The sequence below is a fragment of the Coregonus clupeaformis genome, chromosome 6 (assembly GCF_020615455.1).
Source record: "Coregonus clupeaformis isolate EN_2021a chromosome 6, ASM2061545v1, whole genome shotgun sequence".
Classification (NCBI taxonomy): domain Eukaryota; kingdom Metazoa; phylum Chordata; class Actinopteri; order Salmoniformes; family Salmonidae; genus Coregonus; species Coregonus clupeaformis.
In genome coordinates this window covers 47,994,970-48,021,883 of record NC_059197.1, presented here as the reverse complement: position 1 = coordinate 48,021,883, position 26,914 = coordinate 47,994,970, and the positions used below count along the sequence as shown (strand labels likewise).

The 26,914-nt window shown below is 43.1% G+C and overlaps 1 protein-coding gene across 4 annotated transcripts in view; it reads right to left on the bottom strand.

Moving 5' to 3' along the window:
• Positions 1–26,914, bottom strand: part of LOC121567481 (limbic system-associated membrane protein-like) — a 1,290,508-nt gene that overhangs the window by 127,987 nt on the left and 1,135,607 nt on the right. For 3 of the 4 annotated variants that reach the window (XM_041877554.2, XM_041877553.2, XM_041877552.2), the window contains exon 2: positions 12,795–12,873. In XM_041877554.2, the coding sequence (XP_041733488.1) occupies positions 12,795–12,873 (79 nt within the window). Of the gene's footprint in view, positions 1–12,794; positions 13,382–26,914 lie in introns of those variants that run through there. The other variant, XM_041877551.2, reaches the window with a different exon arrangement.

The window sequence follows — 26,914 nt, the reverse complement described above, 5'->3', positions numbered from 1 at the left end:
GATATGAAAATCTGGATACCGCCCAACCCTAATAGAGATGTTAATACGCAAAGTGATTTAGACACATCACCAAGCTGAAGGGAGCTCAGGGAATTCTGGGAAGCTGAGAGAAACTGAGGACAGAGAAAACAAACTAGGCCTAAGCCAGATCAATGTCTAACTGTAAAGCTACAAACTGCCCCAGTAACCTCTGAACTCTTAGCTTGCTTCAGGATGCCTTTAGAGTAGACATCCATCCAGGTGAGAGAATCAACACGAAGATCGGCCAGCTTCGTCAAAAACAATAGCATCTTCACAATCACAACTATACAACATGCCCTGCCTTCGATCGCTTCAACTCCAGTTCAGCATGCGACATAGATAGAAGCCTCTCAGATGGTTCACAGACAGTAGGCTCTCAGAAATGTCTCAACCGTCGACGGAACTTCAAATTGGGGAGATGTCCGACCAAACACCCCCATCCCCCCACCGCACCAGCCCTCCCTCCCTTCAACCCCATTCTCCAAAACAAAATGGGACAGGGAGATAATGATGAAGCTGGCAGCCGCACAGCTTTTCAACTGTAACCGCATCATGGATGAAAATTAAATTGATTTGAAAATCCTGGTTCTGCCAGGGCAGAAGCAGAGAGGATTATGTGGTGATTGTACTAATGCTGTGTGTCCCTGGTCTCCCCGGCTTTGAATCAGGTCACTACCCCCATCAGAGCAGCGCTGGACAGCACTGTGAGAGATGCTAAAAGGCCTGGAGAGGCTCTAAACTGTAAAAAACCTGCACTCAGTCGGATGACTTGTTGAGAGATAGGGACCCTCCGGAGGCAAAACGTGAAATTGTGTAGCATAGTTTTTTTCCTGGGCCACATCCTGACTGATGGCAGCCCATTCTTGCATAATCAATGCTTGGAGTTTGTCAGAATTTGTGGGTTTTTGTTTGTCCACCCGCCTCTTGAGGATCGACCACAAGTTCTCAATGGGATTAAGGTCTGGGGAGTTTCCTGGCCATGGACCCAAAATGTCGATGTTTTGTTCCCCGAGCCACTTAGTTATCACTTTTGCCTTATAGCAAGGTGCTCCATCATGCTGGAAAAGGCATTGGTCGTCACCAAACTGTTCTTGGATGGTTGGGAGAAGTTGCTCTCGGAGGATGTGTTGGTACCATTCTTTATTCATGGCTGTGTTCTTAGGCAAAATTGTGAGTGAGCCCACTCCCTTGGCTGAGAAGCAACCCCACACATGAATGGTCTCAGGATGCTTTACTGTTGGCATGACACATGACTGATGGTAGCGCTCACCTTGTCTTCTCCGAACAAGGTTTTTCGGTTGCCCCAAACAATCGGAAAGGGGATTCAGAGAAAATGACTTTACCCCAGTCCTCAGCAGTCCAATCCCTGTACCTTTTACAGAATATCAGTCTGTCCCTGGTGTTTTTCCTGGAGAGAAGTGGCTTCTTTGCTGCCCTTCTTGACACCAGGCCATCCTCCAAAAGTATTCGCCTCACTGTTCGTGCAGATGCACTCACACCTGCCTGCTGCCGTTTCTGAGCAAGCTCTGCACTGGTGGTGCCCCGATCCCGCAGCTGAATCAACTTTAGGAGACGGTCCTGGCGCTTGCTGGACTTTCTTGGGCGCCCTGACGCCTTCTTCACAACAATTGAACCTCTCTCCTTGAAGTTCTTGATGATCCGATAAATGGTTGATTTAGGTGCAATCTTACTAGCAGCAATATTCTTGCCTGTGAGGCCCTTTTTATGCAAAGCAATGATGACGGCATGTGTTTCCTTGCAAGTAACCATGGTTAACAGAGGAAGAACAATGATTTCAAGCACCACCCTCCTTTTAAAGCTTCCAGTCTGTTATTCTAACTCAATCAGCCTGACAGAGTGATTTTCAGCCTTGTCCTCGTCAACACTCTCACCTGTGTTAACAAGAGAATCACTGACATGATGGCAGCTGGTCCTTTTGTGGCAGGGCTGAAATGTAGTGGAAATGTTTTTTTGGGATTAAGTTCATTTTCATGGCAAAGAGGGACTTTGCAATTAATTGCAATTCATCTGATCACTCTTCATGACATTCTGGAGTATATGCAAAATGCCATCATCAAAACTGAGGCAGCAGACTTTGTGAAAATTAGTATTTGTGTCATTCTCAAAACGTTTGACCACGACTGTAGTTGCAAAACATTACTATTTGTTATTTATGCTAAATATTTCTACAATACGATCTTGAAATAACAGGAACACATAAACCATTTGACCTATCCAAAGTAATTGAATTTGCATTTTTCAAAACAGGATGCGAGAGCCATAGATGTCTCATAACTGAATTATGCAAATGTTTTCAAATTTCCAGAACGGATTTGGTTTCGTTTCCATCATCTACGTCATCTATGGCGTCCAGTGATGTCCTCTGTGGGTCACTTGCCAAGGATTCCTGGTAGAGCTTTAAGCCCCTATGAACATTACAGTACTGGAGATGAACACTTACAGTAAGTGCCCTCCTTCTGAGTATGCTAACGAACTTCTTATCAATAACTGCTCTTCCAAATTGAAAATCCATGTTTGGAGTCAATGACTTGGCAATTGTTAGAGGTAATAAGGGATGATTTATACGGTCATAATAACACAACCACATTACTCTAATAGATTTAGTGGAACTTTTGGACTTGAAAAAATGTGCCCAAGAAAAGTGAGCACACAGAGAACAGACAGGATAATCAGTCTGGTATTTATACGATCAATGTGCAGTTCTTAAAGAGAACAATGAAAATGCATTTTCTATACTAGTATTATGCAAATGAGCATAATCTCTTAACTGTGAGGTTTGTATTTGGATTGGGAGCCGTGAGTCAAGAGTTAGTTAAGCCATTCATTTTCTACTGGGATCAATAGCAGCTAGTGTTGTAAGCAACACTTCAACAATTCTCTGTTGTAAATCCTAAAACAATCAGAGGCAATCTCTTTGTAAATCCCACCACAAACCAAAAAGTAGATAAACTTAAAATAAAACGGCCTGTTCATTATAATGTGAATTGACAACACTCCAACACTTATACTGGAGAGAGGTTTGGGTGTGTTTTAGTAGCCTTTAAAACAAATAACATTAAATTAGCTGGAAAGTGTTCTATCCTTCCATTCACTTGGAACTTTGCCCCTGAATTACATGGAAACAGCATTGAGTAGGTAATAATATATCTGTTTTCATCCTCAAAAGATGTCTGACATACTGTAGATAGCTCATATTCCTGGCACTGATATACATACAACTGTACAGCATAGAAGAAAAATCTTGTTTTGACAACACATGTTCCAGGAAGATGTCAAATAAAATCAGATTTCCTTCAAACGTGAGCTGAAGTATACTCTGAGAATATAGTAATTCCCTAGATAACGTTGCTCCATCTTTTCAAGGCCACATTCGCCATCAAACCACAATGTCTTCCAGCCTGATCCTGAGCCAATGCATGGGAGGTCATATTAAAGCTACAGTTTGGAATTCGAAAAACAACAAAATGGCGAGCCCGCCACATGTTTTGATATAAAGCTGAGGGATGAGGCTGGGGAAATGTAACCTTTTTATATGTATTGTGATGTCACGAGAGGCTGTGTCCTGGAGGGACGTTACATCCCCCTGAGGTGGCTGCAAACCCAGACAGCTATGGCTCCATCTGCTGGTATGGTCGGGAACTCCAACCCTCTATGGCCAATCTTCCCACGCAGCTGAAACCAATCAGGAGCTGATGAGCTGAAGGTTTGTTGAAGGGAAGAGACACACTGGGGGTGAGGGTGTGGGTTGTGAAGAAACACAGTCTCCAAGCTGGGCTCTCTGGAGGACAAGAGTGCTGCACGTCCACTTCCATGAGGAATATAAGGATTTGGAGATACTTACCTTTGGGAAATACTCACCTTTGGATATATGCACCGGTGGAAATACGTGAGAGACATTTGGAAGGACTTTTTGCTGGGTTGGCCACTAGCTGCAACGTGGACTACAGTAAGGCTGGGGAAAAGTTATCTGAGCGAGTGAGAATTATGATTTTGGATGTGGAAGAGACATCCCTGAACTGTTAACCCTTAAAGAGCCACAAGAGAACAGAATTGTGTTATACTTTCGTTAGTTTCCCAAGACCTTTAATAAAATCCTTGTTTTGGTTGAACCTGGTCTCCTTGCACTACTTGAGCAATCCCGCTGAAAGCTGTGTAGCCTCTCGTGACATCACAGATGGTGGAGAATACAGGCACGCTCAAGCGTTAATAGTGCATGTCAGAGGAGGATACCGAAGGTTTGATCACCCAGTTTTCCAAGTTGGCCGTAGGCTCCCCGCCGACTGAAATGGAGGACATATTGAAAGCCCTTGTTGCTGGCCAGCAAGCCCAGATGCAAGCAAACGTGGCTCTCTTGGAGGAGCAAAAGAAAGCCAACCTTCTGAAGGCAGAGGAATTGCAGTTGCAGAGACAGAGGGTGGTCCAAAATACCCGCCCAATAAAGGCAAGTGACTTTATATCTAAGATGGGAGCTACCGATGACATTGAGGCATACCTGCATGCATTTGAGGCCACGGCCACTAGGGAAGCCTGGCCCAAGCAACAGTGGGTTGGTCTGTTAGCCCCCTTTCTAACCGGGGAATCGCTGAATGCTGTCCGGGACCTGGGCCCTGACCAGGTTACTGACTATGATGCCCTGAAGTCTGAGATCCTCAGCAGATATGGACTCACAAAGTTTGGTATGGCCCAGCGCTTTCACAGTTGGACCTTCCAACCAGACCAACCTCCTCGGGCGCAGATGCATGAACTTGTCCGAATCGCAAGGAAATGGCTGGATCCGCAGAGGAATACAGCAGCGGCGGTGGTGGAGGCCGTTGTGGTGGATCGTTACCTACGCGCCCTGCCTTATGAGGCAAAACGGTTCATCAGTCAACAGGCCTTGACCACGGCTGATCTGACCGTGGAAGCTGTGGAAAAGTACCAGGCCACAGCGGAGATGCTGAATGCTTCCCGGAAAAACCCCAGGAGTGCGGCCCCACCACAAATGGGGAAAACCCGTCCAAAGGACCCCAAGGTCTCGAACCCCGCCGCGTCAGGACTTATCCCGGCTCCAGGGGGAGCCAGAAACCAGGCGGGTCCAAGAAGAGTACACCAGGATGGGGAACCTCGACAGTGTTACCGGTGTGGGGAGATGGGACATATCTCCTGGCAGTGTGGGAAACCAGCCGATGAACCTATGCCCACTGCGGAGTCCTCCAGCTCAGCACCCACACATCGTTTTGCCTCGCTCTTGGGAGTCGTAGATGGCGGCCCAGATCGACCCCCCACCTGCCCGGTAACTGTGAATCACCATGATGTGGAGGCCTTACTGGATTCTGGTAGCCGGGCCACCCTGGTGCGTAAGGATTTGGTGGGCCCAACGTGTCTGACCCCGGGGAAAGTCCTCCCAGTTTCCTGTGTCCATGGGGACACCAGAGAATACCCCATTACTGAACTTACAATGACCAGCACACGGGGAACCATACACACGACGGCGGGGGTGGTAGATTCCCTCCCCGTCCCTGTCCTAATTGGACGAGACTGCCCAGCCTTTTACCCACTCTGGAGAGAGTCTCAGGAGAGGATAACCCGAGTACCTCGAAAACGGAGAGGCAAGACTCATCCTGGGAAGGCTCCGGTGCAATCCTCCGAGTTACTCACTCCCGCCCGGGCTCTGATAGGGATGGCAGGTGCCCAGACCGACACAGAGACGGAGCTACAGAATCTGGACAAAGAACTGTCTGGTCTGAAGGGGACCGCTGAGAGGTATCGTTTGTTAAAGCAACAGTTAGACATGAAGACAGAAGAGTTAGATATCCTCCAGGCTAAACTCCAACAGAGCTCCTTCCCTAAGCAACAGGAGGAGCTGGAGAGGCTGCGCAGGACCATCGAGGAGTGTGAGGAGACCCTGCGCAGGAGTAAGGAGGTCCAGAAGAAGGCAGAGGAGAAGTACAAGGTGTTGGAGAACAAGATGAAGAATGCGGAGGCAGAGAGAGAGAAGGAACTGAAAGCTGCTCAACAGAAGCTAAACTCTGCTAAAACCAAGGCTGATGCGTTCAGTAAGAAACTCAAGGAGAGACAACAGGAGGCTGAGTCCCTGGTCCTAGAGGTGGAGGAGTTGAAGAGAGAGCAGGCTGGCAAGCACCACGGCAATGCGGACGCCCTCTCCCGGCGTGATGCCTTCTTCGCTGCCTTTACCCCGACGAGGACGTCGGTCCCGAGGAGGGGGATGTGTGATGTCACGAGAGGCTGTGTCCTGGAGGGACGTTACATCCCCCTGAGGTGGCTGCAAACCCAGACAGCTATGGCTCCATCTGCTGGTATGGTCGGGAACTCCAACCCTCTATGGCCAATCTTCCCACGCAGCTGAAACCAATCAGGAGCTGATGAGCTGAAGGTTTGTTGAAGGGAAGAGACACACTGGGGGTGAGGGTGTGGGTTGTGAAGAAACACAGTCTCCAAGCTGGGCTCTCTGGAGGACAAGAGTGCTGCACGTCCACTTCCATGAGGAATATAAGGATTTGGAGATACTTACCTTTGGGAAATACTCACCTTTGGATATATGCACCGGTGGAAATACGTGAGAGACATTTGGAAGGACTTTTTGCTGGGTTGGCCACTAGCTGCAACGTGGACTACAGTAAGGCTGGGGAAAAGTTATCTGAGCGAGTGAGAATTATGATTTTGGATGTGGAAGAGACATCCCTGAACTGTTAACCCTTAAAGAGCCACAAGAGAACAGAATTGTGTTATACTTTCGTTAGTTTCCCAAGACCTTTAATAAAATCCTTGTTTTGGTTGAACCTGGTCTCCTTGCACTACTTGAGCAATCCCGCTGAAAGCTGTGTAGCCTCTCGTGACATCACAGTATATATCAATAATTGAAATTACCATTGAAAGGATTCCCAGATCCCAAATTGTAGATTTAAAAAGCTACACAGGGTCTGCTATGTCGGTACATCTCAATGAGAACTCGCCTCACACGTCTGATATCTGAACCCAGCAGGTTTCAAACCCACTGAGCCGTTCATACTTGAATTGGAAAGGGATATTCGGGTGTCTGTGACACCGGGCCTAAGGGCAAAACACAAACCAAATTCCACGAGACGGAGCGGATATTGTCAAATCAATGATAATTGACCCGGCGGAGAGCAATCACTGTGTCTGTGCCATTAATGCTTTAATAAGCAATTGTCAATTTTCTGCGCTTCTCCCACATCAGAACGCACCCTGCAGGCCACGGGACTGCCAACCAGTGAAAAAGCAATTAAAAGGTAGAGCATTGTGACACAGAAATGCTGCAAAGGGATACAAAATAACTTAGAGATGCAGCCGTGATTCACTTTGACTGAGAAGGTGAAATTTGGGTTGTTGAGGTGGTATCAATCTCAAAGTTGTTCAGAATGTAAGACATTTTCACTGTGATCTAAATGTTTGGGGATGTTACAAGACATTTGGGATATTAATTAAGTTGAAGCACGTAGAGAAGAAAATGTTCAATTGGTATTAAGTCAAATGTCAGCCAAAGACGTCAATAAATCGTAATCAGCATGATTGTAAGCCACAGTGGACCTATACAGTACTTCATCTAAAGAATGCATCAACATAGACTGCAGTACTAATGCATACATGTTATGTGAATCTCATCTCATGTGACAAGACTGACTTAAACAATCTTAGGGTTTAACAGATAAACTCTGAGCTGAGGTTAAAGGTAAATAGTTGCTAAAGCTAATGTTATACAACAGAGGTTTACTATTGCAGACCAAGCACGTACAGTATAAAGATATCATTCTACAATTGATGACACCTGGAAATTCAAATAACCTTTACAAAACCCTTTTTTAATCAATATTAAAAGTGTTGATGTTGAGAAAGGCCAATTATTTTGGTAATTTTACTTGCATGTGTTATAAGGCGCTTTTTCTTTCTCATCTTAGGGACAACGTTACTAGTACACCACAGCTACTGTGTCACAAAATAGTTTCTTTAAGGGATCAGCTCCACCGATATGCCTGTAGTGTCATGACTAAGCCGCAGGCATCGGTAATGGAGTCAAGGCTATATTATTTCTCTAGGCCACGGATATCCCAACAGCACAACAAAACCAGTTTACAGAATCAAACAGGCTACACTTTCTCACGCAACAAACGACTACCCTGAGCCCCACTGAACGTTCTCTCATAGTGACCCTTATTTTCTTCTATCAGATTTTTCTGTTGAAACAGGGGAGTGAAAAATGCATGTTGTTCAGTTGGGCTACTGAGCTCACAACTGCAGTTTGTTGTGTAGTCATTGATAATTTAGTTAACTACTACAAAGTCAACTTCAAGACAACTTATGTCTTGGAAATGAATGCACTGAGTAAACTGATTGACTGGATTTTTAAATGGATATCAATTGGTGAGCCTTAGTAAGATTCAACAGTAACTACGTTTGAATTGATTAACTTGATGATCAAGTAATTGAATTGATGGAAGCGATTAGTGAGAGGAAATCCAGTAAATGGATTATAGGTCCTAAACCTGCTGGGCTTGGCTGTGCCAACACCGGAGTGGTCAGCACACCTTTGGCCTACAGGTTAACAATATAGGCTATAGGCTACCACAGGCGTTGGATCAAGTAAATAGTTCTCTAGACTGAAAGTTAAATGTTTCTCACTTTATTATAACTTTCAATAGGTCTTATGCTGCATCAGATGATGATGTTGATCTGTACAATCCCTCACACCTTACAGACCATAAGTGCTACAATTAATGAAATTGTACTGGGATACACATTTTCAGGTCTAGAGACACTGGATAATTATTGAATTCATGTCTTCAATATAATATCTGAATGTGATTTGCCCGTAGAACATGACTGTGTGCTCTGATACAGTCTTATGTAGGAGAAAATGCAAGCCTATTGTTCTGTGTATTAGTTCAAGTGCATTGATAAACTATATACAGTTGAAGTCGGAAGTTTACATTCACCTTAGCCAAATACATTTAAACTCAGTTTTTCACAATTCCTCACATTTAATACTAGTAATAATTCCCTCTCTTAGGTCAGTTTGGATCACCACTTTATTTTAAGAATGTGAAATGTCAGAATAATAGTAGAGAGAATGATTTATTTAAGCTTTTATTTATTTCATCACATTCCCAGTGGGTCAGAAGTTTACATACACTCAATTAGTATTTGGTAGCATTGCCTTTACATTTTTTTACTTGGGTCAAACGTTTCGGGTAGCCTTCCACAAGCTTCCCACAATATGTTGGGTGAATTTTGGCCCATTCCTCCTGACAGAGCTGGTGTAACTGTCATTTTGCCACAACTTTGGAAGTCTGCTTGGGGTCATTGTTCATTTGGAAGACCCATTTGCGACCAAGCTTTAACTTCCTGACTGATGTCTTGAGATGTTGCTTCAATATATCCACATAATTTTCCTTCCTCATGATGCCATCTATTTTGTGAAGTGCACCAGTCCATCCTGCAGCAAAGCACCCCCCCCAGCATGATGTGCCACCCCCGTGCTTCACGGTTCAGATGGTGTTCTTCGACTTGCAAGCAACCCCCTTTTTCCTCCAAACATAACGATGGTCATTATGGCCAAACAGTTCTATTTTTGTTTCATCAGACCAGAGGCCATTTCTCCAAGAAGTACGATCTTTGCAAACCGTAGTCTGGCTTTTTTATGGCAGTTTTGGAGCAGTGGCATCTTCCTTGCTGAGTGGCCTTTCAGGTTATGTCGATATAGAACTCGTTTTACTGTGGATATAGATACTTTTGTACCTGTTTCCTCCAGCATCTTCACAAGGTCCTTTGCTGTTGTTCTGGGATTGATTTGCACTTTTCGCACCACAGTACTTTCATCTCTAGGAGACAGAACGCGTCTCCTTCCTGAGCGGTATGATGGCTGCGTGGTCCCATGGTGTTTATACTTGCGTACTATTGTTTGTACAGATGAACGTGGTACCTTCAGATGATTGGAAATTGCTCCCAAGGATGAACCAGACTTGTGGAGGTCTACAATTAATTTTCTGAGGTCTTGGCTGATTTCCCCATGATGTCAAGCAAAGAGGCACTGAGTTTGAAGGTAGGCCTTGAAATACATCCACAGGCACACCTCCAATTGACTCAAATGATGTCAATTAGCCTATCAGAAGCTTCTAAAGCCATGACATCATTTTCTGGAATTTTCCACGCTTTTTAAAGGCACAGTCAACTTAGTGTATGTAAACTTCTGACCCACTGGAATTGTGATACAGTGAATTATAAGTGAAATAATCTGTCTGTAAACAATTGTTGGAAAAATTACTTGTGTCATACACAAAGTAGATGTCCTAACCGACTTGCCAAAACTATAGTTTGTTAACAAGAAGTTTGTGGAGTGGTTGAAAAACAAGTTTTAACGACTCCAACCTAAGTGTATGTAAACTTCCGACTTCAACTGTATACACAAGTATGTGGAGTGGAAATGTCTAGGAGCAACAACGGCTCAGCTGCAAATTGGTAGGCCACACAAGCTCACAGAACGGGACCGCCGAGTGCTGAAGCACGTAGTGCGTAAAAATAATCTGTCCTCGGTTGCAACACTCACTACCGAGTTCCAAACTGCCTCTGGAAGCAACGTCAGCACACTGTTCGTCTGGGGCTTCATGAAATGAGTTTCCATGGCCGAGCAGCCACACACAAGCCTAAGATCACCATGCGCAATGCCAAGCGTCGGCTGGAGTGATGTAAAGGTCGCCGTCATTGGACTCTGAAGAAGTGGAAACACGTTCTCTGGAGTGATGAATCACGCTTCACCATTAGGCAGTCCGACAGACAAATCTGGGTTTGGCAGATGCCAGGAAAACGCTACCTGTCCCAATGCATAGTGCCAACTGTAAAGTTTGGTGGAGGAGGTATAATGGTCTGGGGCAGTTTTCATGGTTCGGGCTAGGCCCTTTAGTTCCAGAGAAGGGAAATCTTAACGCTACAGCATACAATGACATTCTAGACGATTATGTGCTTCCAACTTTGTGGCAACAGTTTGGGGAAGGCCCTTTCCTGTTTCAGCATGACAATGCCCCCGTGCACAAAGTGAGGTCCATACAGAAATAGTTTGTCGAGATTGGTGTGGAAGAACTTGACTGGCCTGCACAAAGCCCTGACCTCAACCCCATTGAACACGTTTGGGATTAATTGAAACGCAGACTGCGAGCCAGGCCTAATCGCCCAACATGAGTGCCCGACCCCACTAATGCTCTTGTGGCTGAACTGAAGCAAGTCTCCGCAGCAATGTTCCAACATCTAGTGGAAACCGTTAACAGAAGAGCGGAGGATGTTACAGCAGCAAAGGGGGGACCAACTCCATATTAATGTCCATGATTTTGGAATGAAATGTTCGACAAGCAGTTGTCCACATACTTTTGGTCATGTAGGATATGTACAGTATAGAGAAAATATAACATCTTGGCATGCAAAGGCACTGTAGGGCAATACAGCACAGTAGGGGCGTGTCTGCAAAGATCCCCCAAATCCATAGACAACCCGTCTACTGCAGTCAGCGAATATAAAACAATCCTCTCTTTGCCTCTGTCTGGTGCAATGTATGCACCTCACAATGGGTACAAAACCTAACACTGCTCTATAAAGATCAGATTGCTCTCATTTAACATTACACAAAAATAAAAATATCATACATAACATCCATTACACCCAATTTCTTCCTAGCTATTTTTCAGACATTTCAGTCAAAATGGTTAATTCTTAACCATGTAGGCTATGCCAGGAATAAACTCGACATTAGCATACTTTTCAATTCAGTGGTAAAAAATCAGCAGGTGTGTGTGAGAGAGGGAGAGTGAGTTAGAGAGAGAGAGAAATATTGTTGTTGTGTCTTGCATGGACCCCTTCCAAATAATTTGTTTTTGGGAGGGGGAGGGGTAGTTATATGACCTGCCAGTCCAAAAACACATGGCTGTGACCACGTGACTAATGACATCTGTGTCAAACAATAACATAATAGCCTTAAATTGACAGCTTGCATTGTCTGGGTGTTGATTAACTATGGGCTAAAACTACTTCCGACAAAAATTGGCACAAAGAAATGATGGATTCCATCCACAGTGCAGCTTTTATGGCGCTTTGCACTTACTTTTCCTAACCGGGATACGGGACTGTTGTGCAATTCGGAAATCAAACTGCGTCGTCATGTATTGTAGGCTACCCCACACAGCCCTTGCTTCTCCTCTCCGACGTTGAAAAGAGTAGCCTAGTATAATCCACCGCTTCCTGGACATCATCTCTTGATGATTCTTATGACGCACTTAACGTTTTCAGTGATTTCCAATTAATACCAGGGCACTGTCGTTTAAATTAGGATACATCATTATTTTGCAGTTTGGGGATGATAATGTGACTGTGGCATAGACTACATAATAGACTAGGCTACGGAGCTATATCAAAACTCGCATATCAGATCAAAATGAAAATAAGTCGCTTGAAATCCTCCCTATCAAAAAATATGCATATTTTTATCACTACATTTCTCATCTGAAAGAGACTATTGTTATCATATAATACCCTACTGATGAGTATTTAACTTAGTTGATGTCCTATTCAAAACACATGTGACATTTCAATATTTTAAATTAGATTACATTAGGCATCAGTAGCCTACATATTAGTGAACGTGTCAATTGAATCAGTGATAATTTCATTCCATGCTGGTTCTATGCACTGCAGACAAAACTCAGCATCACTTGGGAGGTTGCGAACGAATGGAAAGTTGGGCAGAGACCTACCTGATAACCGCTGTATCACCCTGACGAATAGTAATGTTGTCCGTCGCTCGCTGCATATCCACACTTCGGACGGGGAACCCTGTAGGAATAAGACACAGGAGTCTGAAAAAAGAAGCCTGCAATTGCCTCCAACACGGTCTCCTTCCGACCAGCATTTCGAACCGGACGCGCAGAGATCCGATAGAAAGTGTTTGGACTTCTAAAAGGGAATTTAAGTGACGCTCCGACCCTTGGCAATAGCCTACTCCACGACAAAGTGTGACCAATGGCTTCTATGATGTTGAGGAAGATAAATACGCGTTGAAATAACGAAAACAAATAGGCTTGGAGGAAAACATATATTCCGAAAACCCTCTCTGCAAGCGCTATATTCCACTGTGCGTTCTGCTCCCGCGTAAAGGCAGCGATGGGCAGGCAGCAGAGTTCTTTAGAGGTGGGGATGAAATTCAGTCCTCTCCAGTCACCAGCGCCTCTCACTCTAGCGCTCTCTCTACCCGATTACCCCACCCCCGTTCATACATCGCACCCCTTCACAAGAGTCCGATGCACCCTTATTGGTTGTCACGACAACAGCACCAGCTGAGTTCCCTTTCTACCAGACACAACTGCGGTCGGCAGCTGAGGGTAGAGGAAAGTCATTGGCTATGTGTCGAAGTAAATGCCTCGCTTGTTGTTCAAGGTCCACAGTTAAGACTACATGCCAACATGGTCATGGCATGACCCAAAGAAATTCTAAGTAAAATGTAGTTAATGGAATCATATTCATAGGCATACAGGTTCACATTTTAATTGGTTGATGTTTTATTTATTTGTATTTGATAAAATGTGTGAGGGAGGCTTTTCAGCTGTGCATTAAAAACCTACAGTATTGGATGCCTTGTGCTTGCTTTCCTTCATACATAGAAATAGAATGATAATTATATTATAATTCTGTCATTCTATTTCTATGATCCCATATAGCCTACCTCAGGTATTTCAAGATGAGTGTAGGGCTACCAGTATAGCCCAGCTATGGAGCGAAATTGCTCAACACTGAAGACCTTGTTGAGCATAGCCAGGTAAGGTAAGGTGACAAGGTGTACAACATCCTTGCGCCTCTAATGTCACCTCAATTCACCTCTGGAGGTCACCATCCTACTGCTGACACCAACAGAAGATTGGCAGGACGACCTGAACTGAACTCTGCCATATCGCCTATATTAGAAAACGATTTTGTCTCAAAATATTATTTGTGTGTTCTATATTGTAAACTGATATATTTCATAAAAGGCTACAGAAACATATTCAACAGTGAAGACTTATTTTGGGGAAGATTACTGTTTTGGAATGTTCTGGAATCTTCGCTTTATCTTTAATACGCCCACCACATTTAGGTTGGATAAAGTCACTTAAGATAAAAGAGCTGATGGGTAAAGTTGTTTATTGTTTATAGGGTCATGCCCAATCTGTCATCATAAAACTGTGTCTAGACACATTGGCTTTGATTTGAACAAGGATGGTAATTATAATCACTTTGGCTGTCACTGGAGCAAGAGTTGCAAGGGCAGGCCTTCAACTTCATCAGAAATGTAAATGTGGCAACCTAGCAGTTTTTTTTTCATTCTTGCGAATCAGGAAACAGATTTAATAGGCTGTTTCCTTATGTTCAATCACCCCACAGCTTAATTCATTGTAAAGTGAAATCAGACAGTATTGCACATTTGATCATAATGGGAAAAATAGTAAAAAGCATTCACTGCATGCCGTCTTCATCTCCGACATTGAACCTGGGTTTATATCCTCAATAAACACCAGTATTTGTTATTATGATTCATGATCTAATGTAATCCTTTGTTGACCGCCAAAGTAGCCTACAGCAGGGATCATCAACTAGATTCAGCCGTGGGCTGATTTTTTCTTGAGCGGATGGTCAGGGAGCTGGAACATAATTATAAATCATTTGTAGACTACAAATTCACCGTAAGACACCCAAACAGATATAATATTTGATAAAAAACTTAATTATTTTAAACTTTGCTTACATTTGTATATGATCACATATACAGTATCTCTCTATTATGCGTGGGAATACTTTGGAACAGATTTCCCAATTTCAAATCATTTGGAGCTGATTTGCTGGTGTTTTACAATCTTTTAAGTCCAACCATAAAAAATGCAAAAATAAAATAGCTCAAATCCTGGGGGGGGCAAATAAAATCACCCGCAGGCCAAATTCGGCCAGTTGGGGAACCCTGGCTTATAGGAACCGTCTGTGGTTCAAACAAATTGTGAAGAATAGCACTAAAACACACTTGGTTTCTCAGTTTTATCATCAGCAGCATGCTGCAATGAGGCTTTAGTGTGAGATTAGCCCAGAATGGAACTGCATCTGTGAGAGATTGGAGGGAATTATGAGCATAATTAATATGCGACAGTTTATGGAAGTGCTAATATTAGTGCATTAGAGGGAGCACTAAAATGCTTTCCGCTGTGGATCCTCCCTCATGCTTAGAACAAAATGTCAAACTCCCTCTTCCATTACGAAAAGCAACTGGGAAGTTTTAGCCATTTTACAGATAGAATAGTTTGCACATGGCCAAACTCTATGCATAATAAGGCTCATTGATTTTAAGTATGGATAAACTCTTCTATTCATATTCAGAGACAGATTAATTAAGCATGTGCACTGCACATGTACTTTTTATTTGCAAGAGAGAATAGGCTACAACATTAAAGTAGATCAATAACACATTCATATTCCTGACGGGCCGCCCCCAGGTGGTAAGGGTAGGTAACAACACATCTGCCACGCTGATCCTCAACACAGGGCCCCTCAGGGATGCGTGCTCAGTCCCCTCCTGTACTCCCTGTTCACCCATGGCCAGGCACGACTCCAACACCATCATTACGTTTGCAGACGACACAACAGTGGCAGGCCTGATCACTGACAACGATGAGACAGCCTATAGGGAGGAGGTCAGAGACCTGGTAGTGTGGTGCCAGGACAACAACCTCTCCCTCAAAGTGATCAAGACAAAGGAGATGATTGTGGACTACAGGAAAAAGAGGACCGAGCACGCCCCCATTCTCATCGACGGGGCTGTAGATGAGCAGGTTGAGAGCTTCAAGTTCCTTGGTGTCCACATCACCAACAAACTATCATGGTCCAAACACACCAAGACAGTCGTGAAGAGGGCACGACAAAGCCTATTCCCCCTCAGGAGACTGAAAAGATTTGGCATGGGTCCTCAGATCCTCAAAAAGTTCTACAGCTGCACCATCGAGAGCATCCTGACTTGTTGCATCACTGCCTCGTATGGCAACTGCTTGGCGTCCGACCGCAAGGCACTACAGAGGGTAGCGCGTACGGCCCAGTACATCACTGGGGGCAAGCTAAAAATTGTCAAAGACTCCAGCCACCCTAGCCATAGACTGTTCTCTCTGCTACTGCACGGCAAGCGGTACCGGAGCGCCAAGTCTAGATCCAAAAGGCTTCTTAAAAGCTTCTACCCCCAAGCCATAAGACTCCTGAACAGCTAATCAAATGGCTACCTGGACTATTTGCATTGTCACTTTAACTCTACCTACATGTACATATTACCTCAATTACCTCGACTAACCTGTGCCCCCGCACATTGACTCTGTACCGGTTCCCCCTGTATAGAGCCTCCCTACTGTTATTTTACTGCTGCTCTTTATTATTAGTTATTTTTAAGTTATCAATTTTTTACTTAACACTTATTTTTCTTAAAACTGCATTGTTGTTTAAGGGCTTGTAAGTAAGCATTTCACTGTAAGGTCTACAGCTGTTGTATTCGGCGCATGTGACAAATACAATTTGATTTGATTAAGATAATTAATTAAACATTAAAGTGAAAATTATTTATGTTATTCACTCACTGTTGACTTTCATTTTCTAGCTTTGTTCTTACCCTTTTGGTAACACTTTACTTGACACCCAATGTCATAACACCTTATGACACAGTCATAACCATGTCATAATATGTCATAACACTGTCATGACATATATTCTTAGTCCAAGTAAAGTGACACAGGATGGTCACAATGCTTCATGACAGTGTTATAAAGTGCATTTTCTGCAAGTTATTTAAAATAAGATTGAAAAAAACATGACTGTAAAGAATTCATTACAACAACAACAAAGGACTTAAGAAACAAACTTTCAAACGAAAGGACACTTCTTGGCAGGGAAAAAACACATATGTAGGTGTAATAACCAGCCAAAAAATAACCCAATATATGTCACAACAGGTGTAAATATATGGGTCATGACAGTGTTATGACCATATTATGACAGGTTATGTCAGCTGTTATGACATATGACATGGTTATGACTGAGTCATAACCTGTTATGACACTGGGTGTCAAGTAAAGTGTTACTGTTCTTTTTCTTATTCTCCTCTGAAAATGATAGATACACATTTTGTAGCAGTGCAAAAACGTAGTTAATCAGGTCCTAAATATCCCATTTAAACATTACGCTCATAGGCCAAGTCATAGGCCTTCCACTGATACAACATGGGCAAGATCATTTAGAGCAACACCCCCTCTCTCTTCCTCCCTCACAGTCTGTCCAGTACATTAGCATTATCCTACTGCAGTACAGTGACATGACTGAGCACCAAGAACACTGAGAGAAGACTGGGAGAGAGAACTCCCCTTCTCCCTTCCTTTCCTCCTTCTTTACCCATTACACCATCAACATATGATATGGTTACTGTTCATCTATATTCCAAGCCTGAACAAAAGGTCAGTGATACTCTGCTCCTGCTCCTGTCTGCTCACACAGCCCTCGACCACACACTCAGCCCTTCCTCACACAGACCACCCCACTCTTCCCCACATACTGTACACTGCTGAAAGAAAGAAGACTGACAGACCTAGTACCATGCCACTGGGCTCCTCCAAGCTCAGGGGATACCAGAGGGATATTGAAACACTAGAAAGCCCTGTTGTATGTTGGGAACTACATGCTGTATTATGCAAATCACGTTGTAATACAGTATGAATTGTACTAGCTAGTGAATTTAGATGTTAGAGGTACAGTATGCATAGTTATAAGTCCACATGCATGAAGGACAGCATTTTAGAGGCATTATAGATATTAGAAAAACAACCGTAATCCTTAACATATTTATGCTTACTCATAACATGCAGCATTGTGGAGATTTGTCATGATTATCGCTATTTCCACCATGTTGTCACTCCACGTCTGGAGAAAGTATTGTTCCTCTGTCTTTGAACAAACTCTTATTGCGTAAGAGCAGAATGTAGTGAGAGAACACTAAGTGAGTGAACTGTATTGAGAGACCAGTGAATGAGATTCAAAACTAGAACCTGAAATGAGGTGCAACATTATGCCTGATTGAGGCCCATTTACAGCCTGCCAAGCTGAACAAAGAGTTTCTGTTATCCCCTCATTAAACAATCCCCCTCTTCAAAATGACAAACTCAAAAATATTGGAGAAGCAATTCCAGGTAAAAAGGGTTCATCATTATTGAACTCTGCAAGGCATGATTCTTCATTAACTGTTTAGGGTAACCTTATTATGAAAACATATGGTTCTATGACCATTACTGAACTTTGGGTGATCAATGAGGCATTCTCAGCCCTGAGATCACACTATTACCTAACTTACTATGGCCCGTGTCAAAAGGGAAAAGGGAACATTAACGAACACGCCCACCTACAGTGTGTTCTGATTAATTCCATTCTCTTTGTGGGGAAAAAAAGAGTGGATGCATAATTTACCTTGACATTCTCGTCAGACCCGAGCTCCTGGCAGCGAAATGCATGACATGCAGGAAAAAGGATACGGCACCCGCATTCAGCAATATATCACAGGAGGAACACAATGAATTACATCTTGGCCTGATGAGCCGTGTGTCAGCAAAACTCAAGCTAGCAGTAAAGATAATACAAGAAAATGGCCACAAAGAATGGCAATGTTGTGCTCAAAGTGGTGATTGACCTCCTTTTAGGGTTTCTGATGAGGGAGAAATCTTGTTAAGGCCTCAACTAGTACTGAATTCCAAATCACCTGCCTTGGCACGACTGTAGGATATTGCTGAAAGTACCAGATTGATCTGGTTCAGGATCAGGTGTAAAAGGCTGGGTGGAATTTTTGCCATATTATTTACACCTATCTAATTGTTTCAGATCTACAGGAATGTGTAGGAAGTATGGGCTAGGCATACATTTGGAATTCAGCAAAAGTGTGGTTTAAATCTGGTTAAAGTGTAAATCTCTGCCTATTTGGTGAAGTTTCCTCTGTCATCAAATGTTGTCCAGTGAGTCATGAGAGCTTTATGCTGACTTTAGTGCTGATAATGTCCAAACGGATAATATTCAAACGCATGGCGAGCAATAAAAAAAAAAATCCAAGCCAGATAAACAAAATAAGCATATTGTGTGTGCAGTGTTTGGATCCAAAGCATCAGTCACACCAATGTGTTCTCTGTTAACAGACTTCCCTTAAATATTTGGCTTGGCAAAAGCTATCATGGTTCCTCCACAAATATTTTGCTTCACACATGGAATAAACACAAAAAAAACTATTTGGTCGACATAGCTAGGTTGCCAGAGATATTTAACTTCATAAAGATGATCACAATGCGAAAACACAATTTAGAAGTGAATGCTACAGTAATAAGCATATACTTTCATTTTTGTTTTCACACAATATGTTTTTAATCTCCAAGCCCTGTATGTAATATAGTTCATTTTATTCTTTGCAGAAAATCCATGTGCAACAAAAGATAACATCTGCAAGAAGCCTCTGAAGGTTAAAATCCTCACAGACATTATGTACGGTATGTGAGGAGAACAGGGAATAAGGTGTGAAAACACTCTGCATTCTCTGATGTATGAACATTCAGATGAATATGTAATTACAAGAAGCCCTGCATGTTGTACGATTGCTGAAATGATAACTCACATGCAACTGAGAGTCAAATCCACAGTGCACAACCTTCTCCAAGACAAGGCCAAAAGACTTGTGAATTCCTACATCACTGTTCCAACAATGTATTCTGTGATCAAAGGGAATCAAACACAGTTGGTATGGGTCAATCTCCATGCAAATGGTGATCCTGACATCACGCCCTATGGTTAGAGAAGCTAATCATGCAGCGACTCATTCTGAAGGCGTGACGGTGGGAGTTTGACCTTTCTCAGAGTCTTCCATTCAATTTGAATGACACTCAGATGCTTAACTCCTGGTCAATATTCCAGTTTATAGGCTGGTTGAGGATCTAGTTCTAGTGGTGTTTAAATGAGATCTTAACACCTGATTATAGTTCTAGATGAACATGTTCATCATGCATTACCAGACAGAGGTGCATTAAAATGCAGATGATGCATTTGAATGGTCTTTCAAAAAACCCTAAGGTCGATGTCTGCGCCCACGCATAAATCTAATTAGCATAATAATAATAGAAATCCCCATAAAAATCTGTTAGTTTAAACTAGAGATATCTGTTTTTTGCATTGGATTTGTCTCAATCCACCACATCTGCTTATGTTGCACTTCCGTGTCTGATCATGAGAAAATCAGTCTTCTCACAAAATCGTCTGTAGCGTCCGAACGGTTTAACCTACAAACTATTATGATCCCTCTATGGAAAGATGAGACTCTCACGAACACGATGGTGTTCCATTTTGTCCCACGACCTCCACAAGTGTCAGGAGCCTCGTCTGAAGTCAGTACAGCCGATCTGCCAACTTCTGTCAGCGTCCGAACCGTTTGGGCTACACACTAATATTACCCCTATGTGCAAAGGTGAACTCTCACGAACATGTACATGTCCATTGTTTTGCACTAGGATGCCCACAAGCTTCATAAGACTCGTCTGAAGGCCCCCTGGTACCAATGGAAAAAATTGAATGGAAGTATATATGGAGACTGTTTAATACCAAAAAATATGTTTTAAAATTCCAAATCAAATAGCTAAATGATCCTTGGTATGGCCTTCTTAAAACAATTCCATATAGCTTAGTAGGGGTTAAATACATGTTTAAAAAATAAGAGTGTCTGCTAAATGACTAAAATGTAAATGTAAATATAGGATAGACACTTCAGAACAAACTTTCTTTTGATATTGTTTTGGGACTATCTGTTGTTCCATGTAGTGAATATGTTATTCAATGCATTTGTATGGTCTAAAAGCCAAAAATAATTTCTCATCAAAAAACATTTTTATATATATTTCTGATACATCAAGGGGTTTTAAAATTCAAAATCAAAGAGCTAAATTATTCTTGGTATGACCTTCTTAAAACAATTCCATATACAGTTGAAGTCGGAAGTTTACATACACTTAGGTTGGAGTCATTAAAACTTGTTTTTCAACCACTCCACAAATTGCTTGTTAACAAACTATAGTTTTGGCAAGTCGGTTAGGACATCTACTTTGTGCATGACACAAGTAATTTTTCCAACAATTGTTTACAGACAGATTATTTCACTTATAATTCTCTGTATCACAATTCCAGTGGGTCAGAAATGTACATACACTAAGTTGACTGTGCCTTTAAACAGCTTGGAAAATTCCAGAAAATGTTGTCATGGCTTTAGAAGCTTCTGATAGGCTAATTGACATCATTTGAGTCAATTGGAGGTGTACCTGTGGATGGATTCCAAGGCCTATCTTCAAACTCAGTGCCTCTTTGCTTGACATCATGGGAAAATGAAAATAAATCAGCCAAGACCTAAAAAAAATGGTAGACCTCCACAAGTCTGGTTCATCCTTGGGAGCAATTTCCAAACGCCTGAAGGTACCACGTTCATCTGTACAAACAATAGTACGCAAGTATAAACAACATGCGACCACGCAGCCGTCATACCGCTCAGGAAGGATACGCGTAAAACGAGTTCTATATCGACATAACCTGAAAGGCCGCTCAGCAAGGAAGAAGCCACTGCTCCAAAACTGCCATAAAAAAGCCAGACTACGGTTTGCAAAGATCGTACTTCTTGGAGAAATGGCCTCTGGTCTGATTAAACAAAAATAGAACTGTTTGGCCATAATGACCATCATTATGTTTGGAGGAAAAAGGGGGTTGCTTGCAAGCCGAAGAACACCATCCCAACCGTGAAGCACGGGGGTGGCAGCATCATGCTGTGGGGGTGCTTTGCTGCAGAAGGGACTGGTGAACTTCACAAACTAGATGGCATCATGAGGAAGGAAAATTATGTGGATAATTTGAAGCAACATCTCAAGACATCAGTCAGGAAGTTAAAGCTTGGTCGCAAATGGGTCTTCCAAATGGACAATGACCCCAAGCATACTTCCAAAGTTGTGGCAAAATGGCTTAAGGACAACAAAGTCAAGGTATTGGAGTGGCCATCACAAAGCCCTGACCTCAATCCTATAGAAAATGTGTGGGCAGAACTGAAAAGGCGTGTGCGAGCAAGGAAGCCTACAAACCTGACCCAGTTACACCAGCTCTGTCAGGAGGAATGGGCCAAAATTCACCCAACATATTGTGGGAAGCATTTGGAAGGCTACCCGAAACGTTTGACCCAAGTTAAACAATTTAAAGGCAATGCTACCAAATACTAATTGATTGCATGTAAACTTTTGACGACTGGGAATGTGATGAAAGAAATATGAAAAATATATGCACTCACTAGCTGTAAGTCGCTCTGGATAAGAGTGTCTGCTAAATTACTAAAATGTAAATAAAAGCTTAAATAAATAATAATTATTTTTTAATTTTTTTAAGCCATTTAGCAGACGCTTTTATCCAAAGCGACTTACAGTCATGCGTGCATAATTTTTTTTGTGTATGGGTGGTCCCGGGGATCGAACCCACTACCCTCTCTACTATTATTCTGACATATCACATTCTTAAAATAAAGTGGTGATCCTAACTGACCTAAGACAGGGACCTTTCACTAGGATTAAATGTCAGGAATTGTGAAAAACTGAGTTTAAATATATTTGGCTAAGGTGTATGTAAACTTCATACTTCAACTGTAGCTAAGTAGAACCCCCTCCGGCTTAGATAGGGCTTAGACTCTGATGGGTTAATGAGTGGGAACCATTGTACCATTATTCAGCTATTAAGCCACTTTTAATGGATATAAACATTAGTTTGATCGGCTAATGCATACATTATAACACATGCATGGTGAAAACGAAATACTGGCTGACTTAAGCGCTGAAAGTCAAGGAAATAGCATTGTGGTTAGAGCTGGTAGTAAGAGCCAAAGGGCATGTAATCCATGAGTGAATAGTAAAGATGGGAGATGGGCACATTGAGTTCTCTCTCAATGTGCTTTACAGCTCTGTGAACACAAATATGGAGACCTTTAAAGCCACACTCTGTAACATATGGAAATCACCAAAATGTGGACTGCCAACAAAATGTTCAACAAAGGAGCAAATTAATAACAACAAACAACTGCACATTGCATATACACAGAACACACAGCAAATCAAGCAAAACAGATGTGAACACATACAGTGGGGAAAAAAAGTATTTAGTCAGCCACCAATTTTGCAAGTTCTCCCACTTAAAAAGATGAGAGAGGCCTGTAATTTTCATCATAGGTACACGTCAACTGTGACAGACAAAATGAGAAAAAAAAATCCAGAAAATCACATTGTAGGATTTTTTATGAATTTATTTGCAAATTATGGTGGAAAATAAGTATTTGGTCAATAACAAAAGTTTCACAATACTTTGTTATATACCCTTTGTTGGCAAAGGCACAGGTCAAACGTTTTCTGTAAGTCTTCACAAGGTTTTCACACACTGTTGCTGGTATTTTTGGCCCAGTCCTCCATGCAGATCTCCTCTAGAGCAGTGATGTTTTGGGGCTGTCGCTGGGCAACACGGACTTTCAACTCCCTCCAAAGATTTTCTATGGGGTTGAGATCTGGAGACTGGCTAGGCCACTCCAGGACCTTGAAATGCTTCTTACGAAGCCACTCCTTCGTTGCCCGGGCGGTGTGTTTGGGATCATTGTCATGCTGAAAGACCCAGCCACGTTTCATCTTCAATGCCCTTGCTGATGGAAGGAGGTTTTCACTCAAAATCTCACAATACATGGCCCCATTCATTCTTTCCTTTACACGGATCAGTCGTCCTGGTCCCTTTGCAGAAAAAACTGCCCCAAAGCATGATGTTTCCACCCCCATGCTTCACAGTAGGTATGGTGTTCTTTGGATGCAACTCAGTATTCTTTGTCCTCCAAACACGACGAGTTGAGTTTTTACCAAAAAGTTATATTTTGGTTTCATCTGACCATATGACATTCTCCCAATCCTCTTCTGGATCATCCAAATGCACTCTAGCAAACTTCAGACGGGCCTGGACATGTACTGGCTTAAGCAGGGGGACACGTCTGGCACTGCAGGATTTGAGTCCCTGGCGGCGTAGTGTGTTGCTGATGGTAGGCTTTGTTACTTTGGTCCCAGCTCTCTGCAGGTCATTCACTAGGTCCCCCTGTGTGGTTCTGGGATTTTTGCTCACCGTTCTTGTGATCATTTTGACCCCACGGGGTGAGATCTTGCGTGGAGACCCAGATCGAGGGAGATTATCAGTGGTCTTGTATGTCTTCCATTTCCTAATAATTGCTCCCACAGTTGATTTCTTCAAACCAAGCTGCTTACCTATTGCAGATTCAGTCTTCCCAGCCTGGTGCAGGTCTACAATTTTGTTTCTGGTGTCCTTTGACAGCTCTTTGGTCTTGGCCATAGTGGAGTGTGACTGTTTGAGGTTGTGGACAGGTGTCTTTTATACTGATAACAAGTTCAAACAGGTGCCATTAATACAGGTAACGAGTGGAGGACAGAGGAGCCTCTTAAAGAAGAAGTTACAGGTCTGTGAGAGCCAGAAATCTTGCTTGTTTGTAGGTGACCAAATACTTATTTTCCACCATAATTTGCAAATAAATTCATAAAAAATCCTACAATGTGATTTTCTGGATTTTTTCTCTCTCAATTTGTCTGTCATAGTTGACGTGTACCTATGATGTAAATTACAGGCCTCTCTCATCTTTTTAAGTGGGAGAACTTGCACAATTGGTGGCTGACTAAATACTTTTTTTCCCCACTGTACCTCATGATAAGCTGTAGACCACACTACTTACCAAGAGAGTTCTCATCTTTATTTTTCGTAGCTGTCTATTTACCACCACAAACCGATGCTCGCACTAAGACCCACTCACTGAACTGTATAAGGCCATAAGCAAACAAGAAAATGCCCATCCAGAGGCAGCGCTCCTAGTGGCCGGGGAATTTAATGCAGGCAAACTTAAATCCGTTTTACCTCATTTCTACCAGCATGTAACATGTGCAATCAGAGGAAAAAAACTCTAGACCACCTTTACTCCACACACGGAGACGCGTACAAAGCTCTCCCTCGCCCTCCATTTGGCAAATCTGAACATAATTCTATCCTCCTCATTCCTGCTTACAAGCAAAAACTAAAGCAGGAAGTACCAATGACTCACTCAATACGGAAGTGGTCAAATGATGCAGATGCTAAGCTACAGGACTGTTTTGCTAGCACAGACTGGAATATATCCGATGCCACCGGCTTCATCAATAAGTGCATTGATGATGTCGTCCCCACAGTGACCGTACGTACATACCCCAACCAGAAGCCTGGATTCCAGGCAACATCCACACTGAGCTAAAGGGTAGAGCTGCCGCTTTCAAGGAGCAGGACTCTAACACGGATGCTTCTAAGAAATACCGCTATGCCCTCCGATGAACGATCAAACAGGCAAAGCGTCAATACAGAACTAAGATTGAATCCTACTACACGGGCTCTGACACTCGCAGGGCCTGCAAACTATTACGGACTACAAAGGGAAGCCCACCGCGAGCTGTCCAGTGACACAAGCCTACCAGATGAGCTAAATTACTTCTATGCGCGCTTCGAGGCAAGCAACACTGAAGCATGCATGGGAGCACCAGCTGTTGCGGACAACTGTGAGATCACGCTCTTCGTAGCCGATGTGAGTATGACCTTTAAACAGGTCAACATTCATAAGGCCGCAGGGCCAGACGGATTACCAGGACATGTAGTTCGAGCATGCGCAGACCAACTGGCAAGTGTCTTCACTGACATTTTCAACCTCTCCCTGACCGAGTCTGTAATACCTGCATGTTTCAAGCAGACCACCATAGTCCCTGTGCCCAAGAACGCCAAGGTAACCTGCCTAAATGACTACCGACCCGTAGCACTCACGTCTGTAGCCATGAAGTGCTTTGAAAGGCTGGTCATGGCTCACATCAACACCAACATCTCAGAAATCCTAGACCCACTCCAATTCGCATACCGCCCTACCAGATCCACAGATGATGCAATCTCTATTGCACTCCACACTGCCCTTTTTCCCACCTGTTCATTGACTACAGCTCAGAGTTCAACACTATACTGACCTCAAAGCTCATCACTAAGCTAAGGACCCTGGGACTAAACACCTCCCTCTGCAACTGGATCCTGGACTTCCTGACGGGCCACCCCCAGTGGGAAGGGTAGGCAACAAGACATCTGACACGCTGATCCTCAACACGGGGGCCTCTCAGGGGTGTGTGATTAGTCCCCTTCTGTACTCCCTATTCGCCCACGACTGGGTGGCCAAGCAAGACAACAACACCATCATTACGTTTGCTGACAACACAACGGTGGTAGGCCTGATCACCAACAACGATGAGACAGCCTATAGGGAGGAGGTCAGAGACCTGGCAGTGTGGTGCCAGGACAACAACCTCTCCCTCAACGTGATCAAGATAAAGGGGATGATCGTGGACTCTGGATGATCGACATCTTTGGAGATCTCTTTGGTCTTGGCCATGGTGGAGAGTTTGGAATCTGATTGATTGATTGCTTCTGTGGACAGGTGTCTTTTATACAGGTAACAAACTGAGATTAGGAGCACTCCCTTTAAGAGTGTGCTCCTAATCTCAGCTTGTTACCTGTATAAAAGACACCTGGGAGCCAGAAATCTTTCTGATTGAGAGGGGTCAAATACTTATTTCCCTCATGAAAATGCAAATCAATTTATAACATTTTTGACATGCGTTTTTCTGGATTTTTTTGTTGTTATTCTGTCTCTCACTGTTCAAATAAACCTACCATAAAAATTATAGACTGATCA